At 35.8% G+C, this 21,081-nt stretch overlaps 1 protein-coding gene across 1 annotated transcript; it reads right to left on the reverse strand.

Annotated features, from left to right (window-relative positions):
• Window positions 1–4,173: 4,173 nt before the first annotated feature.
• LOC120158806 (PTI1-like tyrosine-protein kinase At3g15890) lies at window positions 4,174–5,177 on the reverse strand. Its single transcript, XM_039169556.1, has 2 exons — window positions 4,900–5,177; window positions 4,174–4,801 (listed from the first exon to the last, which is right to left on the reverse strand). The coding sequence occupies exons 1-2, from the start codon at window positions 5,172–5,174 to the stop codon at window positions 4,174–4,176; spliced, it is 903 nt and encodes a 300-aa protein (XP_039025487.1). The 5' UTR covers window positions 5,175–5,177.
• Window positions 5,178–21,081: the final 15,904 nt, after the last annotated feature.

Below are 21,081 nucleotides of genomic sequence, written 5' to 3' on the forward strand. Positions count from 1 at the left end.
GACTTCCTCACCCTTCCACACGCCGGCGACGACAAAGACACAAAGGATACCAGTGGACTCGGAACGATGCAAGGAACATGATGGTGCAAGAGGTGTCGAAAATGGGTGGCCGGATCGACGTGAATCGATGGAAAACCAATAAAAATTGAGTTAAAACCGATGATACTTCGATTAAAATTAACGACGAACGATGTTGATTCACAATGATAGGTTTGAGGTGTTTTGTTCATCAGTCGACAATGAACACGATGGTGGTTTCGATTCTTCGAACGGAGGTCGGACAGTGCATAGATCGGAGTTCAAAATCAATGACCGGGGAGAGGAAAAATGAAACTTTTCTGTAGAAACATACAGGGGAGAGGTTTATAATTCTCTCCAAAAGAAAAATGGGCAAATCATGAGTTTAGTCACTAAATTTCTTACACTTCCTAAAATAGTGTGCCAACTTTGAAATTTTACAATTTAATCCCCAATTTCTTCCAAAATACCAATTAAATTCACCACTTTATAATTTCTAAAATATATCCCCTAAATTGGGGAGTGACATTATGCACTACAATTGCAGTCGAAACTGCCACGTAGAATTTGTACCAAAGTGCCACATAGATTTGTCCCGAATGATCACTTAGAATCCCTCGACTCTTGGCATGCCAAGTATACCTCTAATTCTCATAGCACATACTTTGGGCTTTAACCATATAAGTATTTCACATAGCATTATTTAAAATGGTCATTTATTCACTTAGAACACATATACTCATAGTAATGAAATAAAAACAGTGATTCTGAAATACAATATAGGTAAAACATTATAAAGATATTTCATAAAATAATTCAAATTGTTTTTTGATCAAAAACCTTCGAGGTTGGCTCTTCGCAAGCCATCCTCATGTCGAATATAAAATAAGTAAGTTGCACTCACCTTTGCCTAACTTAAGCCCTAAGTAAAATCCTTTTCACTTTCGCTCAATCTCTTTACTATGTCGATTCATTCGGTACTTGCTTTCGATCAAAATCTACACATTAACATGACCAAAATAAATACTGGAGCTCAATTAATCGTTAACCAATTAGCATTTACATAAACTAAATAAAACACCTAATTCACAATTTCAAACTGAACATTATAGGTACTCTACACCCAATACTGATACATCCCTTCTATGGTACCGATACCTACCTTAGTATCGATACCTAATTATCATTATGGAATTTCCTCTTCAATTATAGTATCGGTACCCTACTATTGGTATCGATACCTCCGGTATCGATACTACCCCTTTAGTATCAATTATGTTCATCTGATTCATACAGTATCGATATTGTTCTTCCATTACTGATACCCTTGCCCAAAATTCACTTATTTCACTTCGAATTTTACCCATAACTCACCTAAATCTCATACTTCTAACTTCATTCCAACCCTTAAACTCAATAACACTTATCACAACTTAACTTAGAGGAGAAGAAGAAAGAAGATGAAGATGAAGATTTGGAGAGAAAGAATAGACAAGGAAAAGTTGAGAAAAGATGGAGTATCAGACGTGATCTTACCAAACAATTAAAGATTTTAGCCTTTTGAAATTTTAAAAGGTATAATTGCTACCTTGGTCCCTCTAATTCTGAATGTAGATTAAAAATACCCTTTTTAACTCCTTATTAGGCTTACCTCAAGCCCAATCTAGTTTAATTTGGGTCAAAATCTCTTACAAGTTAGAAATTAACCCAATGCCAATCTCAGGTTAGTCCAAAACTTCTAACCCGAGATTCGAAGCATTACACTATTATTTTGTCATTTATTTCTCCTTATTGATTGATTGATATTGTTGATTTGGGGTACTTTAATTCGTTTTCTATGTAGGACTTCAATTTCTAGAAACAACACTAAAGAAACGAAGTTCTGCAGTTATTTTTTCTAGAGTCAAGGCTAGATTAGTGGGACATGACTTGGAGCATGATGATGTTCGACGTAGCGTCCAATCAAAAGCTTCCAGAAGATCCAGACAACATTTTAGAAGGAAAAACGGATGACCTAGCTAAAGTTTAAATTTGAATTTGGGAATTATCACTTGTTTTTAGGATTTTAGTTGAATATTTTTTTGATTTTATCCTTAGCTATTTTCACTTTATTTCTAGGGTTTTAGAAAGCTATAAATACCCTCTCAGGGTAAAGCTTGAAACATATCTCATATTTAGGTTTGTTCTTAATTTTTTATATATAAAGTCTTTCTTTTCTTTCATTTCGCTTTTTACTTTTCAAGTTTTTATTTTTACTTCTTTAAAAATGCTAAGTATGATTTCTATAATTCTTAGCTAATTTTTGAATAAGCCAAAGGCTGATGCGATGACTCAATTCTGATCGTGAGAATTGAAAAACACCTAATATCTTCAGGTTAAATTATCAATTTACTACAAACTTGGATTGTCAATCGGCCTTTACCTTGAAATCAAAACACTTTCATTTTAAAAAGTGCATGCTAGCTTGGATGTTGTTATGATTTAAAGTTGGGAGGAATAATTGACTGGTAGCAAGTTCGACTTCTTGGGTACGCACTTAGCGGCGATTCGCTAAGGGAAATTAAGATTGAATTTGATTATCATTGAGAAAATATAGTCCGAGTCATGTTTTTCCAAATCTTAAAACTGAATTCGCGTTGGTGACGATAGTCGTCGTTAGTCCAAATAAGGACTGGAATTCAAAGATTGATATTGAATTGTTGTTTTACCGGAGATAAAAACAAGTTACAAGAGTTAGACCTTATAGACAGTAACCAACATTAATCTGAAGTAAAATCATATTAGATGATCAATTAAAATTGAGGCAAAACGAGGCCTGAGGCTATTTACTCAAATTAAATTTTCTTCTTAATTTTACTTTCTTTAAATTTCTTAGATTTAATTCTTCATTTTTACATTTATTTTCATTAAATTCTCTCAATTAAAACCCCTCATTTAATTATCATTTTTCACCGTAATCAGAATCAAAAGCCTTTTATATAAGAATTTCTAAAGTATTTACGGATCGATCAATCTTCTCTTTACTATGCCATTTGATTATTTCTTTTGAAATTAAGGATAATTATTTAACAGGACACGACGCTTGTCAATTTGACAGACGAAATATATATTTTTTATTTACATTAAAATTGGTTTAAAAACAAACATGAACAGAAGAAGGGGAAAAAGAATAGAGAAGAGAAGACCCATGGGTTTTGAGCAAAATGAAGGAACCAGCTTCCCACCATCCGAGCCCAAACTTTGTGCCAGCAGATGTGGGTTTCTCGATGTCGAATCAAAGCTGGACGAAGTGTTGAGCAACAGGTTGGATTGATTGGGTTTAATTGTAGATGTGGGAGTGCCTTCTGCGCGGTGAGCACCGTTACCCGAAAAAACACGAATGCTCCTTTGATTTCAAGGGTTCCGGACGAGATGCCATTGTCAAGGTAAATCCTGTCGTGAAAGCCGATAAGGTGAAGCAGTTTTGAAAGGAACAGCAAGTTTACTCAAGTTATTTTGGAATGAAATTGTCTTTTTTGTCTTGTTATTACTTAAGTTAATTTCATTATCAAAATGGATCAATGAATTATGAATATCTCTTGCTTAAGGTGCTTAAGTTGTGAGTTGTTTTAATGTTATTGCTCAATGTTCTAGCTCCATGATCGGCTTCGCGATCAAGGAGATGAACAGTGAGGCATGTGGGAGAGAAAATCATATTAAATAAAAAGGCAAAATTAGAAGTTTATTCATAAACTACTTTGAGTTTATAAAAAAGCCCATAATTACTATTTTATATAAACTTCAAGATTAAAATAAAAATTAAACCATTGTACTAACGTATCACATCATTAACCTAACGTAATTTAATTTTTAATGACTAAAATTTAATAAAACGATAACGTAAGTGATCACATATTATGTTTTTTAAAATCAATGAAGAAAAAATGACAAAGCATAAAAAGAGTTGATCAACCTTGTACTTAACCTAAAAAATTAAAACCTTAACATATAAAAAGCATGCAATAAACTAATATTTTCTTACAAATAAATTGAACATATTCTTAAAAGGAACGTTTTTATCGATGTAAATTACAAGTTTCTTCGCTTGAGAGTTTATTAAGTTTAGTCAGATCATAAACACAACAAATGTTTTTCATTGCTGATGCATTACCAAGATCAAAGTTGTTTTCCACGAGCCCTTTTCTTCTTTAAATCAGATTGCGTTATTCTAAAACCTTCAAAATCAGCATCAGTTCCATCATGTCCATCTTCCTCAAGTACATGTTCAATATTGGTCTCCTCTTTTCTTCTCTCAACGCCACCCTTTAGCCACTCCACTACTTCCAACATGCTAGGCCGATTCTCCGGGTTACCGTTGGTGCATCTCAACGCCACCATCACCGCCGACTTAAGCTGAGCTGGATCGAATTTCCCCCTCAACCTCGGATCCGCAATTCGATCAAATGCACCCTTTTGCACATATGGGGTAACCCATTGCACTATGTCACGTTTCACACCAGTAGGAAGTTTTTCCAATGGTTTCTTTGAACTAATGATCTCTAGAAGCAAAACGCCGAAGCTATACACATCACAACTCTCCGAAACTTTTCCCCACATCGCGTATTCAGGCGCCAAATATCCGAGAGTTCCCTTCACCCTAGTCGTCATATGCGTAACTCCGTCCGGTATAAGCTTTGCAAACCCGAAATCTGCAACTTTTGCTTCGAAGTTTTCATCTAAAAGGACATTGCTGGCCTTTATATCTCTGTGTATTATATGAGGATTGGCCTCGTGATGCAAGTACCTTAAGGTCACATTTAAAAAAAACAAAACTTAAGTAAATTTGGACGGCCTCACATCAATATCAAATCATACAATCGGAAAAGGTTGAGCAATACTTACGCAAGACCTTCGGCTGAACCAATGGCGATGCGCATCCTGCGGGACCAATCGAGAAGGCAATCGGCGGCGAGTTGGCCATGCAGATGAGTTGTTAAACTATGGTTAGGCATGTAATCGTAGACTATTAATTTTTTGTCCCCGCTCGCATAAAATCCTCTCAACCCTAACAGATTCTTATGCCTCACCCTCCCAAGAATCTCTACTTCCACAGTAAACTCCATCTCTGCCTTTGCACTCATCCCCTTCAGTCGTTTTACTGCAATCTGCAACACCATGTTTTCTACATGTAATTAACAACAAAAACACACTATATCTACCATTAAGATAAAGGACATATGATTATATGAATATGATTAATTGCCTCCACGCCTTTACTTGTACGACCCCAATATACGCTTCCAAATCCGCCTTCGCCGATCTTATTATCTTTATGGAAGTTGTTTGTTGCATGTACAATCTCCTTGAGAGTATATATTTCCCAAGGGTAATCCCTTCTCTTATTCTCCCTGTACGCAAAACAGAAGAATTACAAAAGAAAAAACAAGATTCAATAAGCAATACCAAATTGAAAAGCCAACCTGATCTTATCTTGATCTCTACAGGTGCAACAACAGCATAAACGTCTCCAGTTCATAGTTTCTGATCAAAAACACAAATTGAAAAGGTTGAGTATACAAATAAATTAAGGATTGGAGATATCCGAAGAAGAAGAAAATTAAAGCTTCGTGCACTGAAGACAAATGGTAGCCTAGGAAGAACAAGACGAGGCATTGAGTTTTATTATAAATAATGAAGGCCACGTAACAAAGACAAATTAGCCTAATAAATCCATTCAAAAATGGAATCACTCAATTGGTATTATTTTTTTATCAATATGAGACTGGACTATACTTTGAGATCAAATCAAATGCAAAAAATAACGGCAGAATCGACGAATTTTATTTCGAAATATTGGTAGGATCCATTGGTTCAAAAGGTAAGAAGAAACCCCACCTTTCCATCAACCAAGCTTCCATTATTTTAAAGAAAATAGAATTTTGAAACACTATTAAAAATATGGTAGATAAAGCGACTTGTAAATTCAAAAGGGGTAGGTTACATAATGGGCATGAACAAGTCTTTTTATATTCACCCAGTAAAATATGTGACGTATCTCTTAATTTTTTTACTTAAAAATAATGCATTTCAAAAACAAGCGCCAAGGAACCTTGGTTGCCTTTTTTTTAATATATATTTTGCAATCCGTGTATTTTGTAGAGTTTTTTTCCTTTCAATATTATAATCTTATTTTAAAGTAATTTTTTAAAAAAGAAATTAAGTTTTTATTCAATAAGAAGAGAAGATATAATAAAGATGGAAGAGTCTACAGCGCTTAACGTATCACTAAAGCGATGTACTGAAAAGTATCATAAACAAATTTATTTTTATTATGTAAATATTAAAAAGTATAAGGATTTATTTTAAATTAACCATTAATTAAAATTAAATTTTATTTTTAATAGAATTATAATTAAATTATATTTTTTATTAAATGATAAACTACAGAGTTCGTCACTCTTTTTTATAAACGTATGGTCACTCGATTCAAAAAACTTAATTTGTAGTCACTTTTGTTTCGTTTTAATTAAGATGTGGTCAACTTGACATTAACTTCCATTATTTTGATAATGTGGCACATTAATAAAATGATTTAATTTTTATTTGAACACTTAAAATTTAGATAAATTATTAATCATGAATTTTTTCATAAGTTAGAAATAATTTAGGGTCAGTTTTTGCAAATTGAATTTTAGTTTGTACAATTGAGATTACCCAACTTCGTTTTATCTTTAGATGCCTAACCTCTCATTTTTCTCTAAACTTGTGGTGTTATTTTTTGTTATCGAAAGTTTAAAATCTTGCATTATTCTTGAAATATAGCATGAGTCATTGAAAGAAAGAAAATGGAGCAAAGATTTCTAAAGATAAAATAGGGAAAAGATGAACAATAATGGGGTTGGGAAGAAAACCTATTAAAATGGATAAATTGAAATATTTTTCCTAAACTAATTTGAATTTACAAAAGACTCATGATCAATATTTTGTCTCAAGTGTAGGGGTTAAAATAAAAATTAAACCATTTTACTAATGAGCCACATCATCAAGCTAACAACACACAACGTCCAAGTGACCAAAATTTAATAAAAGAATAACGTAAGTGACTAAAACTTAATAAAATGATAAAGTAAGTAACCAAAAATTATGTTTTTTTTTAATTTAGTGAGAAAAAAGATATAAATATGAAAGGAAAGTGACCAAAACTTAATACACATATTATCTATGTGGAAATGGTGTAGTTTTAATTTTATATATTTATTTTGTCATGTCAGGAAACTGTTAAAGGTTTAATGTCGGTTAACCTTCAGTGATTACATCTTCATTAAAACAAAAGGAAATTGACCAAATATTATGTTTTTTAAATTTAGTGAGGAACAAGTTTATAAAAACCAAACGAAAATGATCATTTATGTAGTTACCTTAATTTTAATAAAATGACCCAAATGGTATCTACTAACTAATAAATAATTGAATTAGTTTGCAAGCCATATTCAAAAAAAAAAGTTTTTGATTAAAAGCCATATTCAAATGCCACAAAAAGATTGGTTATTAGAACATCTTTAAATTTTCTATTATTATTGATAAGAAATATGTTTAAACTCATAAATATTATTTTTCAATTTGTATATCATCAATTTTGTATAATTAAATATAAATTTTTTTATTGTACTAAAAATTATCTCTGCAATGATATCATTAAGAAACACAATTTTAATATGCATGTGATATATCACTAAAGTTATTAAGTTGATGATTTCTTACGTTGAATCAGGTGCTTCGATTTTTGTTTGATTGCCATAACTTATAGTTGCCACTTCTCATCATTTAGAATTGGCGATTTTTACTTGTTTAATCTTTAAGAGGAATTTGATCATTGCAATTCGAATGTGCTCAAGGTACATTTAACGTTGAATTGTGAAATAAGTTCTAAGCAAATCATTAGTTTCAATTTTTTTCAATTAGTTATGATGTTGTATCTTAACTTGATGTTTCAGAGTAAGATATGATTATATATTTATTTATATTTTCTTCCTTTGTTTTTATATTGTAATTTTTTTATAAAATTAATAAAGTTTGTAAATTTAAAGGTTAAATTTGATAAATTTAGATTTAACGAAATGTATAACTATAGAGGACCAAATGTATTATTATACAAATTCTCTTAACTACTTGTATGTTAGCAGTTTCGATAATAGTTAACTTTCTATGAATTAATTGACATAAAATTAAAAGTTTAATGAAATAAATGACAAAATGTTTTGTTCAGTAATTTAGAAAGAATCAACTTATAATTTAGTGACTAAATAAGTAGTTTTAATAAATATATATGTATTATATATATATATATATATATATATATATATATATATATATATATATATATATATATATATATGAGAGAGTTAAATCATGATATTTTAATAGAATGATTTCGTAACTTAATAATCATATAATTAATATCGCTTAAGCAAAGTTTCGAATTCGAGTCTTTATGTATATAAAAAAAATTCATTAGGACACTCACCCATCAAATTTAGGTATACGTATTAGAACTAGCTTAAGTTCGCGCGAGCTACGTTTTCGCGTGGCATGTTCTTGTAGGTTTGGTTGTTGCACAAAACTGATTGACGTGTTTCCTGTTTGAGTCAGTTAAAAGACTTAAGTCGTGATAGCTGTCCATGCAACTATATATACAAACCTTGTATCTGTTTACCAAGAGCGTATCAATATACATAGTATTCTTTTGTGAGCTTTCTCCCTTTCTCAACATGATATCTTTCGCTGAAGATCGTGGGATCTTTTCTTTGGCTTTCGTTTTGTGAAGGTCTTTGGTGACAGTTTTCTGCAAATGGATTTTGCTTACAGTGGTGTCACGAGTTTCACAAACAAGAAGGTAAATATAATTCTTGATCAAACCAACTTCTTACTATGGAAGCAACAAATCTTGCTTACCGTTAGTAGTTACCGTCTCGAACGATTGTTGACTGGAGTCATGCAACCTCCGCTGGAAAATCTTGTGAATGACAATGGTGAGTCTACACCAAACGAGGCATATGAGGACTTTATTGCACAAGATAGTGCACTCACCTCGAGGTTTCTTTCCATCATTAGTCCTCATCTTCTTCCTCAGTTTGTGGAGCCGAGTTTACGGCGGCTGTCTGGGATACAATTATATAGTTATTTGTGAATCGTTCTACAACTTTCATCGTAAGTTTGCATTATAAACTGCAGTGTCTCAAGAAGGGATAAGATAGCATGCATTTTTACCTTACTCATGTGAAAGAAGTCTGTGACGCTCTTACATCCTGTGACAGTCCGGTTTCGTATGTCCAGCAAATTGCTAATATTCTCTAAGGGTTACCTCAGGAATACCAGCCGTTCATGATGGTTATAACATCCTTGATGGAAACGTGTTCTTAGACAGTGTGTATACAATGCTGATAGATGATGAGACTCAATTGGCTGAATTTGACACTATTAAGAATCAACTACAAATGGTAATTATACACATGAAAGAATGCTATATTCATCTCAGCAAGTACATCATATTTATAAGGGAAGGCTAAGCTCATCAGCTTCCCATCAACCGACTAACATACTAACAAACCTAGCTAACCAAACTAACAGAATAACTTCCTACTCAATACACGTGTATTACTTCTTTAACAGCTAACATTCCCTTTACTTTTCCTTTTCTCCTCTTTGACAGCAACCTAACATTCCCTCTACTTTTCCTTATCTTGTTTTATTTTACTTAGACCGTAGACACCACATACACATTTTTGTGAAACTCCTTAAACGTAGTTTTTGACAAAGCCTTGGTGAACCCATCTGCACTCTGGTGCGCAACCAGTATGTAGTTTACTAACAACTATCCAGTTGTAACTTTTTCTCGAACAAAATGCACATCCATATCAATATGATTAGATTGAGAGTGATAAACGAGGTTCACACTCATCGCTACAGACCTTGTGTTGTCACACCAGATCACCGGTTCCTGACGTTGCTGCAACCCAAGATAAGCAAATAGAGCACCTAACCAGGTTACCTCAGCTGCGGTATCTTCTACACACTTGTACTCGACTTCCATTGTTGACCTTGATATTGTTGCTTCTTAGAGCTCCAAGCAACAAGGCACTTACCAACAAAGACTCCAAAACCAGAAACGGACTGTCGGTCATCAATATTTGTTCCCTAATCTGCATCAACAAATGCTGCAACAGCTAACCAGTCATCTCCTGGTTGAAACAACAGTCCATAGTTAACAGATCCAACCAAGTACCTCAATATTCTTTTGAATGCAACCATATGTGATTCACGTGGTGCATGCATGAACTGTGCCACCTTCCCAACACTATAAGCTAGATCTGGACGTGTATGACACACATACAACAAATAACCAACTATACTACGGTATTATGTGGCATTAAACAATAATTCCCCTTCATTTGCTGACAACTTGGAAGCCAAAACCATTGGTGTTCCACAGCTAGCTGCACCTGTCATACCAGACTTTTCTAATAATTCCAGTATGAACTTCTTTTGACTTAGTACAATATTGTCCCATGATCGATGTACTTATATTCCCAAGAAGTAACTGAGCAAACCCAAATCCTTGAGTGAGTCCTCTAAGTAACTGCACCACCTCTTGAATTCTGCTAGATGATTGTCTGGTAATGACAATATCATCAACATACACTAATACATAAGTGTCATTTCCATGCCCCCTACTAATAAACAAGGAAGAATATGCTCGAGATGAGGTAAATCCCATTTCCACAAGACTGTCTCTAAGTTTTGTATGCCAATTCCTAGGTGTTTTTTGAAGGCCATAAAGAGCATTTTGTAATTTGCAGACAAGATGAGTTACATCCTCAGCCACTTGCTCAAACCCTGGTGGTTACTGCATAAAAAAATCTTCACCTAAGTCCCTATTGAGGAATGCATTGTTAATGTCCACATGTCTCAATTCCCATCCGTTTATCACAGCTAAAGCTAACACAATGTTAAAGGGGTAAACTTTATAACTGGGCTAAAAGTGTTAGAGAAATCATATCCTGGCACCTGTGAGAAACCCTTTACAACAATCTAGCTTTATATCGATGAATAGTGCCATCCGGGTTCCGTTTGAGTTTGAACAACTATTTACATCCTACAGGTATGCATCTTTCTGGCGGTTTCACTAACGACCAAGTGTTATTTCTTTGAAGGGCATCAACCTCGGCTCGAACTGCCTCACTCCAGTTGGCAGATTGCAGTGCCTCATGAACTGTGGTAGGTATTTCATTCTCAAAGTAACTGGAGTATGACTTAGGTTTGAACACCCCACACTTGCTACGTGTCAGCATGGGATGACAGGTTTTCCTTACCAAGTCTATAATATCATTTACAGAATCACTTGAGGCATTATCACATGTATTTGCTCCTACACTAGCATGTTTATCTGTACCAGCTGCATTGAGAAATGTATCAGAATTAGAGGTCATGGTTATTTCTAAGACAGGTATGACCTCATTAGTTTATTCTAGAGAAGATGTGACCTCAGCAACGACCTTAGGTGATTGTGCTCGATCTGCAATCACTTCTTCAGGCACACCATCCTCAACATGGACTGGACTAACCACCCTGTGCCACTTTTTGGCATCAGTAAAAATTGGGATATCTTGTGGTTGAAAACCAGTAGCTTTGTGTTGTGAAGTGTCCACCTCTTTACCTACAAATGGAAACATCATCTCATTAATACCACATGACGTGATATATAAACCCTTCAATTACTTGCAACGTACTGGTAACTGCTATGCTGGGGACTAAAACCCAAATATGTGTAGGGTTGTGAACGAAACGACATCTTATGGTTTTGGAACGACCTCAGGTGAGGGAATCATTGACACCTAAATACTTTCAGGGTAGAATATTCATGTTTCTTGCTGAAAAGCTTTTCAAAAGGTGATAACCCTTCAAGCACCATAGTTGGTATGCGATTAATAAGGTGAACAGCTGTAGTCATAGCATATGACCAATACTAAATATGTAGAGATGCCTAAGCTAGGAAAACCAGTCCAAGCTAAACTATATGGCGGTGTTTACGCTCGACAACACCGTTCTGCTATGATGTATGGGGACAGAACAGACGATACACTATGCCTGCTTTGGCTAGCAACATAGAAAATAGGCGATACTCTCCTCCCCAATCGGTTTGAATCGCCTTTATCGATATGCCAAATTGATTTAAGACAAACTTATGAAATAACTGAACTGCAGACAGGGCTTGAGCCTTATCTTTTAGAAAGTAAACCGAGTATACGCATATACAAATGAAATACAGTATCGAAATCCATTAGACGAAACATGTGGGAGTCCCCATAAGTCTGAGAAAACAAGCTCAAATGGATCTTTATATTGAGTTTTAGATGAAGCAAAGGGAAGCTTGTGACTCTTACTCATAATACAAGCCACACACGTTTTATTAATCTCAGAATCAAGCTTTACATTGATTTCCTTAGCTACTTTATCTAAAGCATACCGAGCTAGATGCCCTAAACGGCAATGCCAAAGTTCAGATTGAACTTGAGGAACATCTGCAGCCACGACATGAAAAGTAGCATCAGGTTCTTCTCTATGTGCACAACCAAAGGCAAATGTATACAATCCATCATTTTCTTCACCTCACAAGAGAACATCTCTAGTCGATTCAACTCGAACGTAACATTTCCCAGCATGAAACTCAAAGTAAACTGCATTGTCCCTAGCAAGCTTGGAGACCGAAAGTAATTTTTTTGTTATATGGGGCACATGCAATAAATCATTCAAAAGCAAAATTCTTGAAGAATCCACAACTAAATTATCGATATTGTGAATATCAAGGGAAACTCCATTTCCCACAGTAAGTTTACATGGGCTTCTAAATTCAGTAGAGTTTGAAATATTGTTAACATCAGGGGTAACATGATGCGTTGCACCCGAATCCACTACCCAGAGATCAGCTGATTTAGAAGCCATATTGACTTGTGGTGTTCCTACTGCTATTTCAAACCGACCTTTGCAACACTCACACCCCGAATTAGAGGTTTCAACAACTAAATAATGGATATTAACAGGCTGACCTTTGTGGGACTGAGACTCAGATATAACACACATAAAATCTTTATCAAACCGATGCCAACAGCGATCAACGAGATGACCAAGCTTCCCACACAATTGACATTGTACTCTGGTTCTTCCTCGACCACGACCAACAGTCCTATTTCCTGAGGATGAGCGTGAAGGCCTGGAATCACGACGACTATCATCAGAAAAAATCACCTCATACTGAGTAACATTGGCACTCATAGGAAATGACTCTAATGACTTATCAAAACCGGCTAGTTGAGCTTCAGCATCTAGTAGCATTGTATACAGACTCTCCAGCGAAAGAGTTTTTTTATCGTGGTAATAACCACCATAAACGGTTAATACTCCCTGGGCAGTCCTTTCAAAACATTGGCTATATGACCAACATGTGATACTGTACTTCCACAAGAAGAGAGTGCATCTGTAACATCCTCCATGTCGGGTGAGTGATTAATTTGCAAAGTTTCAACATTTGGTGATTAAAGTAGAATAATTATATAGTTTAAAAAGTATGGTTAGTAAATATGAGATGGAGGTAAGGACCAAATGGTCATTTGTAATGAAATTTTAATTAAAATAAAATGTTATGGGGTTATATGAGAACCCACGTGTGACATTAGGTTTCCAGAATCCTCCCATTTCTTCTTCCTTCTTCCTTATTTTCTTCTCTTCCTTCTCTCAATGTGGTGCTTGCAAGTAAAGGTAAGAATCTGAACCTTGGTAGTTTCTTTGATTTTTAAGATTGGAAATGAAAGTTTGGATGTTATATAAGCTAAAGGAAAGCTTATATGACATTAAAACAACAAGATAAGTGTTTTAGAGATAGATTTGGAAAATGAATTTTTAGATGAAATTTTGATATGAATGAGTTTTTGAAGTTTGAATAAGATTTTTGACTTGTCAAGAAGCTAACTAAGAAGTATAAGGTGTTAGAATTCAAATTAGAACATATTGGAATTTGGGTTAGATTCTTAAATTCTACATGGAGAATTAGATTTCTAAGTTTTAGAGGTATTTAATGGATAATAATTAGTTAAAGTAAGTGTATGAAAGCTAAGAGTAGTAAAGAGAGTGAAATATGTATGTTTGAGCTGAAATGGGATGATTTCTGAGCTCAAAATAGGATTTCTGGGTTAGGGGAATCGGTACCCATTCAAGGGGAACCGATACCCCCTCAACGAATATGAATTTCCAGAATACTAGAGGGGAATCGATACCCCCAGGGGGGAACCGATACCCCCTCAACGAATATGAATTCCAGAATGCTAGTGGGGAATCGATACCCCCAGGGGGGGAACCGATTCCCCCATGAGAAAAAAAAAGAAAGAAAAGAAAGAAAGACTAAGCTATAAATTCCTTAAATTAGTAAGCTATTAAAGCTTAATTTCAAGACATAGACATCTGATGATCATCTTGAAAATTATGTTTATGTAGATACCGAGCCTACTCGAGTTCGGGAACAATCTACAAGTAGAATCGATCGAGGAAAAGGCAAAGAAGTATAGGTGAGTGCATATGCATAGCATGATTATAGAAATATCCTGCATTCTAGACTTGTGATAAGTCTAGATTTCTATATCTTGATACATGAGCATATTCTGTATTATGAGACATGACATGAGTTCATATGAAAATGCATTATATGATATGAATATGTGGGAAAAATTATGAGCTATGTGAAAAGGTAAGAAATTACATGTCTACGCGATATAGACTACGTGAAATGTAAAAGCCCATGTTATGTAGATGAGAACTATAGGTATAGTTGGCATGCCAAGGGTAGAGGGTCTACGCGGTTCTTTAGGACATATGTATATCCTTTGGAACATGTGTGAAGTCTTGAAAGACACATACTTGATCCCTAGTATATGTATATGATTCTTAAGGAATTCTATGTGGTCCTTATGGACATCATTATATGGCACTACGGTGCAATTCTACGCGGTTCTTTAGGACATATGTATATCCTTTGGAACATGTGTGAAGTCTTGAAAGACACATACTTGATCCATAGTATATGTATATGATTCTTAAGGAATTCTATGTGGTCCTTATGGACATCATTATATGGCACTACGGTGCAATTCTACGGGGCACTTCGGTGCATTTATACGAGCTGTGGTGACAGCATAGTGCACAACCTCACATTACTCCGATACCTTAGGTTCTCAATATGCTATCATGGGCCAATAAACTTATTAATACAGATTCATGAATGTTACAGTCATACGCTTACAGGTATGGATATTAATGATGTATACTACATTGATTAAGTACATGTTTGCATCTCATTTCATATGATCATGACATTTTCATTACATTGCCTTATTATTATTATTGCCTCACTAAGTCGATGACTTAGCGTGTGAGTGTTTCACACGTAGGATCCGAGGAAATAGACGAGACAGGTGAAGCAGCTTGACAGTATTACTCCTGCAACCATCAGATCAGAAGCAACTTAATCAGTAGGTCATTTTGTTATGTAAATAGTAGTTGGCATGTAATTAAAGGGTTAAGTTGTGTATGCTCTGAATATTTTGTTAAACTTATATTACAGTATGTATATTATTGTATTTTCTTAATATAAGATCAAATATTTTACTATTATTTATTAAGAGTTGTGTTTTAAAGTCAATGTAGTATCTCTGACTCATATCCGGGTCGGGTATGGGTTGGGGGTGTTACATTTAATGGTATCAGAGCTATGGTTTAGCCGATTCTAGGCATAAACCAGAGTCTATAGAGTCTTTAAATGGAATACATGCCAACAAATAGCGAGAACTTCTGATCTGGTATAGTATGAGTATGCTGTTTTGCTAATAGAACAATGTGTTTATTCTTATTAGATGTCCGGACATAATAGCTCCCGAAGTGAAGCGGGAGAAGATAGGTATGCTGAAAGCAGTAATTCACCTGCCCTGGCCAGGCAGGGTGAAGAACAGGCATCTCAAGGAGTGCTTGTGCAAGATCAAGATACGTTCTTCAGAACGTTAGACGCTATTCTGACGCGTCTTCAACCTCCTGCTCCACTAACTCAAAGAATTAATGTAGCAAAAGAGTTGAGAAGTTTAGGAGCTCCCGAATTTAAGGGAGAAGCTGAGGAAGGTCCAGTGTCAGCGGATCTTTGGTTGAATGATTTGAAAATCATGTTAGATGGTCTCCATTGTTCCGAAGTGGAAAAATTAGATGGAGCTGTGTCTTTATTGAGGGGTCAGGCGAGGATATGGTGGACGAACGTCACCATGAGGATGTCAACCGACCAGTTGACTTGGTCTTTGTTTTTAGAAGAATTTAAAAACAAGTATATTGGAGATCAGTTTATCCGACAAATGAAGCAGGAGTTTATGAATTTGAAGCAGATGAGCCGCTCTGTATATGAGTATGAATGTGAGTTTAATAAGCTGAGCAGGTTTGCAGCTGAGCTTGTGCCTACTGAAAAAGATGCTTGCGAGTGGTTCGTGGAGGGCTTGCGCCCTAGACTTAAAGAAATGTTGTTAGTACTAAACCTGTCCTCGTTCCAAGAGGTGATCAATCGTGCAAAAGCTCTTGAAAGGGCTCAGAATGAAAGATTTGGAGACTCAAGAGTTCAGACATCAAAGAGGACGACTACTTCTTCTAGCTCAGTACCAACAAAAAGGGGAAGAGACTCGGGATTTCGATCACAAACTAGATCAGAATCAGTTGCATCGTCTGCTAGGGGAGCAAGTCAGGCAAGACCTAGACAGACGCAGTCAGTGGAATCTGGTGCTGGGAGATCTACTCCGGGTCAAGGGAGACAGTGTCAGCATTGTGGGAAAAATCATTATGGGACTTGTCGTATGGCTGTTGGGACTTGTTTTCGATGCGGGGATGCCGGACATTTTGTCCGGGATTGTCCATTAATTGTTGGTGAGCCGGCACCATCTGGAAGAGCTGGTTCTTTCTCACAAAGAGGACGAGGAAGAGGCAGAGGAAGGAACCCGTCTGAATTCTCTGCTCAACCTGAAGTTCGATCCACTGCTCGAGTATACAACCTAAAGACAAGTGAAGACCGTGATGACCCTGATATTATAGCAGGTACTTTTCAGTTGTATGATAAATTAGTATTGGTACTGATTGATCCGGGTTCTAATTATTCTTATATTACAAGTAAGTTAGTAAAGGAGTTGGGGATTCCCTTAGAAGCTACGAGTAATGAGATTATAGTAACAACTCCGTTAGGCCATAGTGCCCGGGTGAATAAAGTCTGTAAGGGGTGTCCCATAAAGGTTCAGGGAATTGAATTCCCTGCTAATCTGATGGAATTACCCTTTGACGAGTTTGAAGTGATTCTAGGAATGGATTGGTTGTTCCGTTATTATAGAGATGTTAGTTGCAGATTGAAAAAGGTAACTCTGAAAAGTCCAGAAGGAACAGAGATAAGTGTGAGCAGTGAAAAGTTTAATCCTTTAGCAAATGTAATATCAGTGATGTCTGCCAAGAAATTATTGCTACAAGGATGTCAGGGTTTTCTTGCAAATGTGATTGATTCAAGAGCTCAAGAGAAAAGGTTAGAGGAAATTCCAATAGTTCGAGAGTTCCCTGATGTTTTTCCTGCTGAATTGCCAGGATTACCTCCGGATAGAGAGGTAGAATTCCAAATTGAAATAATGCCGGGAACAGCTCCGATTGCAATGGCACCTTATCGAATGGCTCCGAAAGAATTGCAAGAGTTAAAGAATCAATTACAAGAATTGCTAGAGAAGGGATTTATCCAACCAAGTGTATCGCCTTGGGGAGCTCCGGTGTTATTTGTTAAAAAGAAGGATGGATCAATGCGCCTTTGCATTGACTATCGATAGCTCAATAAGGTGACCATCAAGAACAAGTATCCCCTTCCGCGCATTGATGACTTGTTTGATCAACTAAAAGGAGCTTCGGTATTTTCGAAGATTGATTTACGTTCGGGTTATCATCAATTGAAGATCCAGGAGAAAGATATTCCGAAAACAGCTTTCAGAACGAGATATGGTCATTATGAATTCCTCGTAATGCCATTCGGAGTAACGAATGCACCTGCTGCTTTCATGGATCTCATGAACAGGATTTTTCAGCCCTATCTGGACCAGTTTGTTGTTGTCTTTATTGATGACATACTGGTGTACTCGAAATCCCATGAAGAGTATAGCACACATCTGAGGATCGCCTTGCAAATTTTAAGAGATAAAAAGTTGTATGCCAAATTGTCCAAATGTGAGTTCTGGTTAAAGGAAGTAATTTTCCTGGGGCATGTGATCTCGGCAGTTGGGATTAGAGTAGACCCTCAGAAAGTTAAAGCTATAATGGATTGGGAAGTTCCTAAGAATGTGTCTGAAGTTCGGAGTTTTCTTGGACTTGCCGGTTACTATCGAAGATTCGTTAAGAATTTTTCTATGATTGTGCTGCCTCTAACAAAGCTAATGAGAAAGAACGTACCATTTGTTTGGACTTATGAATGTCAAGAAAGCTTCGAAGCTTTAAAGAGAATTCTGACGGAAACTCCGATATTGGTTCAACCGGAATCTGGCAAGAATTTTGTAGTATACAGTGACGCATCCCATAACGGGTTGGGGTGTGTATTAATGCAAGAAGGAAAAGTGGTAGCGTACGCATCGAGACAGTTGAAACCACATGAAAGGAATTACCCCACTCATTATTTAGAAATGGCTGCTGTAGTATTCGCCCTCAGGATTTGGCGTCATTATCTTTATGGGGAGCGTTGTTACTTATATACGGATCATAAGAGCCTGAAATACCTGATGACTCAAAAGGAATTGAATTTGAGGCAACGTAGATGGGTAGAGTTCTTAAAGGATTATGATGTGATAATTGACTATCATCCCGGAAAGGCTAATGTGGTAGCAGATGCTCTGAGTAGAAAGACGTTTGCAGCTTTACGAGCTATGGATGCAAGATTATCTTTAACGGGAGACGGTGGTCTTTGTGCAGAATTAACCCTTAAACCAGCATGGTTGGAACGAATAGGAGAATTGCAAAGTAAAGATGAAATGTGTTTGAAAAGAATTGAACAAGTAAAGAACAAAGAGATTAAAGAGTTTGAGGTTAAGTCAGATGGAAATTTGTATTTCAAAGGAAGAATTGTGATACCCGACAATGAAGATTTGAAGAAAGAAATATTGACAGAGGCTCATTGTAGTCCATTGACGATGCACCCGGGTGGAACCAAGATGTATATGGATTTGAAGGATCGATTTTGGTGGTCAGGGATGAAGCGAAGCATCACAGAATTGGTGTCTAAGTGTTTGATATGTCAACAAGTCAAAGCCGAGCATCAAGTTCCATCAGGATTATTGCAACCGCTTTTCATTCCTCAATGGAAATGGGAAAATATTACGATGGATTTTGTTTCGGGGTTACCCTTGACCCCGAACAAAAGAGAATCAGTATGGGTAATTGTGGATCGATTAACTAAGTCAGCGCATTTCCTTCCGGTTAGAACGGATTTCTCTATGGAAAGGTATGCAGAGCTGTATATTAGAGAAGTTATTAGATTGCATGGAGTACCTGTTTCCATAGTCTCTGATCGAGACCCTCGATTCACTTCTAGATTCTGGAAATCTTTGCATGGAGCGTTGGGGACTCGTTTAAACTTTAGTACGGCTTTTCATCCTCAGACTGATGGGAAATCAGAGAGAACTATTCAGATATTGGAAGATATGTTGAGAGCATGCGTAATGGAATTTAAAGGATCATGGGAAAAGTATTTACCGCTGGCAGAGTTCGCTTACAACAATAGTTATCAGTCTAGTATAAAGATGGCCCCCTATGAAGCATTATATGGAAGAAAATGTCGTACTCCATTAAATTGGTATGAACTCAAAGACCGAAGTGTTCTTGGTCCGGATTTAATTCAAGATGTAGAACAGAAAGTTCGAGAAATTCAGCATAACCTCAAAGTGGCCTCTGATCGGCAAAAGTCCTATTCTTATCTTAAAAGGAAAGAAATTGAATTTCAAGTTGGAGATAAAGTGTTTTTAAAAGTGTCTCCATGGAAGAAGGTGTTGAGATTTGGTCGGAAAGGAAAATTGAGTCCTCGGTTTATTGGACCATATGAGATTGTAAAGAGAGTAGGACCTGTAGCATATCAGCTAGCTTTACCACCTGAGATGGAAAAGATACATGATGTTTTTCACGTTTCAATGTTTCGAAGATATCGATCGGATCCCTCCCATATTGTAAATCCAGAAGAGATCGAGGTACAACCGGATATGACTTATGAGGAAGAACCGATTCAAATTTTAGCACATGAAGTTAAGCAATTGAGGAACAAGATTATTCCTTTGGTCAAAGTGTTGTGGAGAAATCACAAAGTAGAAGAAGCAACATGGGAGCGTGAAGAAGATATGCGACATCAATACCCTCATTTGTTCGTGCAATGAAAATTCGGGGATGAATTTTCTTAAAGGGGAGAGATTTGTAACATCCTCCATGTCGGGTGAGTGATTAATTTGCAAAGTTTCAACATTTGGTGATTAAAGTAGAATAATTATATAGTTTAAAAAGTATGGTTAGTAAATATGAGATGGAGGTAAGGACCAAATGGTCATTTGTAAGGAAATTTTAATTAAAATAAAATGTTATGGGTTATATGAGAACCCACGTGTGACATTAGGTTTCCAGAATCCTCCCATTTCTTCTTCCTTCTTCCTTATTTTCTTCTCTTCCTTCTCTCAACGTAGAGCTTGCAAGTAAAGGTAAGAATCTGAACCTTGGTAGTTTCTTTGATTTTTAAGATTGGAAATGAAAGTTTGGATGTTATATAAGCTAAAGGAAAGCTTATATGACATTAAAACAACAAGATAAGTGTTTTAGAGATAGATTTGGAAAATGAATTTTTAGATGAAATTTTGATATGAATGAGTTTTTGAAGTTTGAATAAGATTTTTGACTTGTCAAGAAGCTAACTAAGAAGTATAAGGTGTTAGAATTCAAATTAGAACATATTGGAATTTGGGT

The sequence above is a fragment of the Hibiscus syriacus genome, unplaced genomic scaffold (genome assembly GCF_006381635.1).
Source record: "Hibiscus syriacus cultivar Baekdansim isolate YM2019G1 unplaced genomic scaffold, ASM638163v2 tig00111330_pilon, whole genome shotgun sequence".
Taxonomy (NCBI): Eukaryota; Viridiplantae; Streptophyta; class Magnoliopsida; order Malvales; family Malvaceae; genus Hibiscus; species Hibiscus syriacus.